Here is a 3,292-nt window from a genome sequence, read left to right as displayed (position 1 = left end):
GTGAGTGTTCTGGGTGTCGGGTTTAAAAAGAAACTAGCTGGGCCCCCTTTCAATGAAAGGAATGATCGGTGCATTAACATCAAGTGAACGTCATTAGCCAACGATATTTACACTCTACTGGAATGGAGTAGTACATTTTGAGAGATGCAAAAAAATAGAAAATTCTAATCTAAGAGCTGTTGACGTTGTTCCCAGTAGCAAGAAAAATAATTTGACAAAGGAGTCCAGAAAAAGCGATGATGGGCATCAGACGAAAGGATCACCGTTGAGTTGAACACCAAGGAAAAAAAGAAAACATGAGGCTAGATCTATACGGGTCGCACACTTAAATTAGGGCTCGGTATTGCGCGACAATGCGCGATAGTATCGATTATCGAACGGAAGTAAGACTTGAAAGAAACAAACCTGGCGGATTTTCTAAAATTACAAACACAGAGTCGTCGGCCTAAAAAAGCGATGGGCAAAATAAAGAAATGTAGCTTTTTTGCAGCAAAACTGTCCCAGAACTGCAAAAACGAAGGGTGTCATGATCTGGAGAATATTTTAAAAAATCTTTTGGCGAAAACTGCATGACGATCGATGCAGCCATTAAAAAGCTTTTAGAATAGCAAAATTCTGCCACCACAAATAGATAATAGAAACAACATTTGTAAAAAATTCTTTGCTTCGCCTTTTTGGAGAGGATACTACAGATCCAACCACCGCGCACGACCTACAATGCTATGTTTTGAGACTTTAGACGTCAAAGATTCTGAGTTTCACATCATCGTGTCAAGCTTTTTCGAATGAACTTCTAAAAAGATCTCGATGACAACCCCGAATAATCGAACATTTTTGATAGAGAAGATAGAACATAATTTGGTTTCTGATCTTATGGTCTTAGTCTTAGTAACTAAAAACAAGCGAAAGTGTCAGATAGAACTTTGTGATTCGGGGGTGGGTTAGCGCTGTGTCCATGTGCACGTGGCCACTTAAGCATGCACTTTTGATAGGCGGAAGTATACATAAAAAGATAGCGACAAACCAAGAGAGAGAGAGAGAGAGAGAGAGAGATAGAGAGAGAGAGAGAGAGAGAGAGAGAGAGAGAGAGAGAGAGAGAGAGAGAAAGAAAGAAAGAGAGAGGAGGCCGTTAGAAGCAGCAGTACAGAGAGTGAATCATAAGTGAGGTAACAATCACTATATCCTAATAACCACTTCTATTTTAATAGCGCCCACTTCCTGGTGGCTCTTGCTGTTGCTTGTCGTTGATGTTTGTTTGTTTTGGTAAGGTTTTTGTTTTTTGTTTTTATTTTTCGACGCTCGCAACGCTGCACAAGGTCATACACGCGCATGGGACACATTGAACTAGTTCAGTTTGGTAGGACGTAATTTTGAATTTTGCCTGCGGGTGGCTGCTGAAACCTACTCTAACTCTTACTCTTACTCTTGCAACAGAACATAAAAAAGTAGGTAGTGAAAGGCCGGAGAACATTAATTTTTTGAAGAGAAACTGTTTCCCTCGCCTCGCAGACAATCAGGTTTCGAACCTGGAATACATTGAATGAGGGGGCGAACATCGTACCTGTAGAGCAAGAGAGCACCTCACAATTAATGTATCACGACGCGGTGGAATCAGGCGCTCGCCAATTTTTCGACGTTTTGAGATATCCGTAGTATCATCTTTTAATTTGTCTTGATTTGGGGAAAAAAGACCCATTTATCTGGAATAGAAGTCAAGGTATTTTCTTTTAAAGGAGGAGGGGTCACCTGGTTTCAGTGATAAAAGTAGCGAGTAAATTCCGCCAAAGTTTGGTTATTTCAATAGCTTGGGAGTCCTGGAAAACTGGAAAATTGCATATTTTGTACCGTTAATCAACGTTTTTCAGCATAAAAGGTGATGCGTAAAATAAAACAAACAAACATTCGATAAAATTGCTAATCTGTCGGAAAGATGCTTGTTTCTTCGATTTCATTATTTTGACGAGAGCCTGATTTCAACATAATGCCTCACAAAAGGTCGCTTTTAAGGACAAGAGGGCTAACCCAGATTTCGGGGAGTTTCCAGAAATCTTGACCTACACCAAAAGTGGGCATTGGCCTACCTATAAGAGAGATTTGGTTTCATTTGTGTGTATATTTGCTTGGTAAAAGAGAAAACTCTCCTTGTCTTTTTAGAGAAACTGAACAAGGGTCCAAAAACTGTATCTTCGACTTTCTCAAAAAAGCAATTTTTGGGAAACCCCCCCTAGTGCTTCATCATCATCCGGTGCCCTGCCGACTGGCGAGGGCGATCAAGGACCTCCACTTCACTCTGTCTTGCGTTGCAGCAATGGTGTCTGTTGTTCTTGCTGCTCCTAGCCATGCTGTCATTTTGTCCGGTATCTTTTCCCTCTGTCTGCCTCTGCCTCTCTTTCCATCAACCTTGCCTGTTGTTACAATATTCTCCAATGCTTCTTTCAGCATTGTGTGTCCGAAGAAATTTGCCTGTCGCTTTCTTATATTTGTCATAAGCTGTCTTATACAATTTGCTTCAACCGAGACTTCTTTATTTGTTTTTCTAGCTGTCCATGGTATACGTAACTCTCATGAAATTGAAGATCAATTTCACTTTATTTTCTATTGTTCACACTTTGTCCATCAAAGGAAATTGTTAATTCCTCCCAGCCTGACTCAGCCCAGTGACAGAAATAAGCAATTTTTGACTCATGATAAGAGATATGTGCACAACCTTTACCTATTCATCATGGAAACATTATTTATCAAATGAATGTTTTGTGCGATGTGATGTGAGCCAATAGCCTTAAACACTGAATACAATTACTTACTTACTAACATGGTATACGTAGCATGTGAATTAAAACGACCCAATAAATATCTGCCCACTGTCCACCCCTACAGCTGACATATACGACATGTTCCACAACTGGGACTTCGATGACGCTGCCATGTGTAGAGTCCGCCACTTCTTCACTTCTTCTACAGCCCTGGCCTCTGGTATTCTTTTCCTCGCTCTCTCCGTCGTCAGGTGAAGCCCAAGAATTAATAGGCTTTTGTTAATGTTCGTTTGTTGTTTCTTAATTTCTTGTTTGTTTCTTGTTTCTTGTTTCTTTCGTTCTTCTTTGTTTCTTGTTTCTTTATTTCTTGTTTTTATTTTATTTATTTTTTTTCTTGTTTTTCTTTTTTGTTTGTTTTTTGTTTCTTGTTTCTTGTTTCATTATTTCTTCTTTGTTTCTTGTTTCTTTATTTCTTCTTTGTTTCTAGTTTCTTTATTTCTTGTTTTTATTTTTTGTTTGTTTTTGGTTTCTTGTTTCTT

General features: G+C 39.2%; 1 protein-coding gene across 1 annotated transcript in view; it reads left to right on the top strand.

The window, feature by feature from the left end:
* Positions 1–3,292, top strand: part of LOC101858518 (muscarinic acetylcholine receptor gar-3) — a gene marked incomplete in the record, with an annotated part of 9,908 nt that overhangs the window by 3,897 nt on the left and 2,719 nt on the right. The window contains 1 exon segment of the mRNA XM_005108702.3: positions 2,878–3,004. Coding sequence (XP_005108759.2) covers positions 2,878–3,004 — 127 coding nt within the window.

The sequence above is a fragment of the Aplysia californica genome, unplaced genomic scaffold (assembly GCF_000002075.1).
Source record: "Aplysia californica isolate F4 #8 unplaced genomic scaffold, AplCal3.0 scaffold00710, whole genome shotgun sequence".
Lineage (NCBI taxonomy): Eukaryota > Metazoa > Mollusca > Gastropoda > Aplysiida > Aplysiidae > Aplysia > Aplysia californica.
Note: the sequence above shows the minus strand (reverse complement) of the source record. Positions and strands in the feature narration are given on the sequence as shown.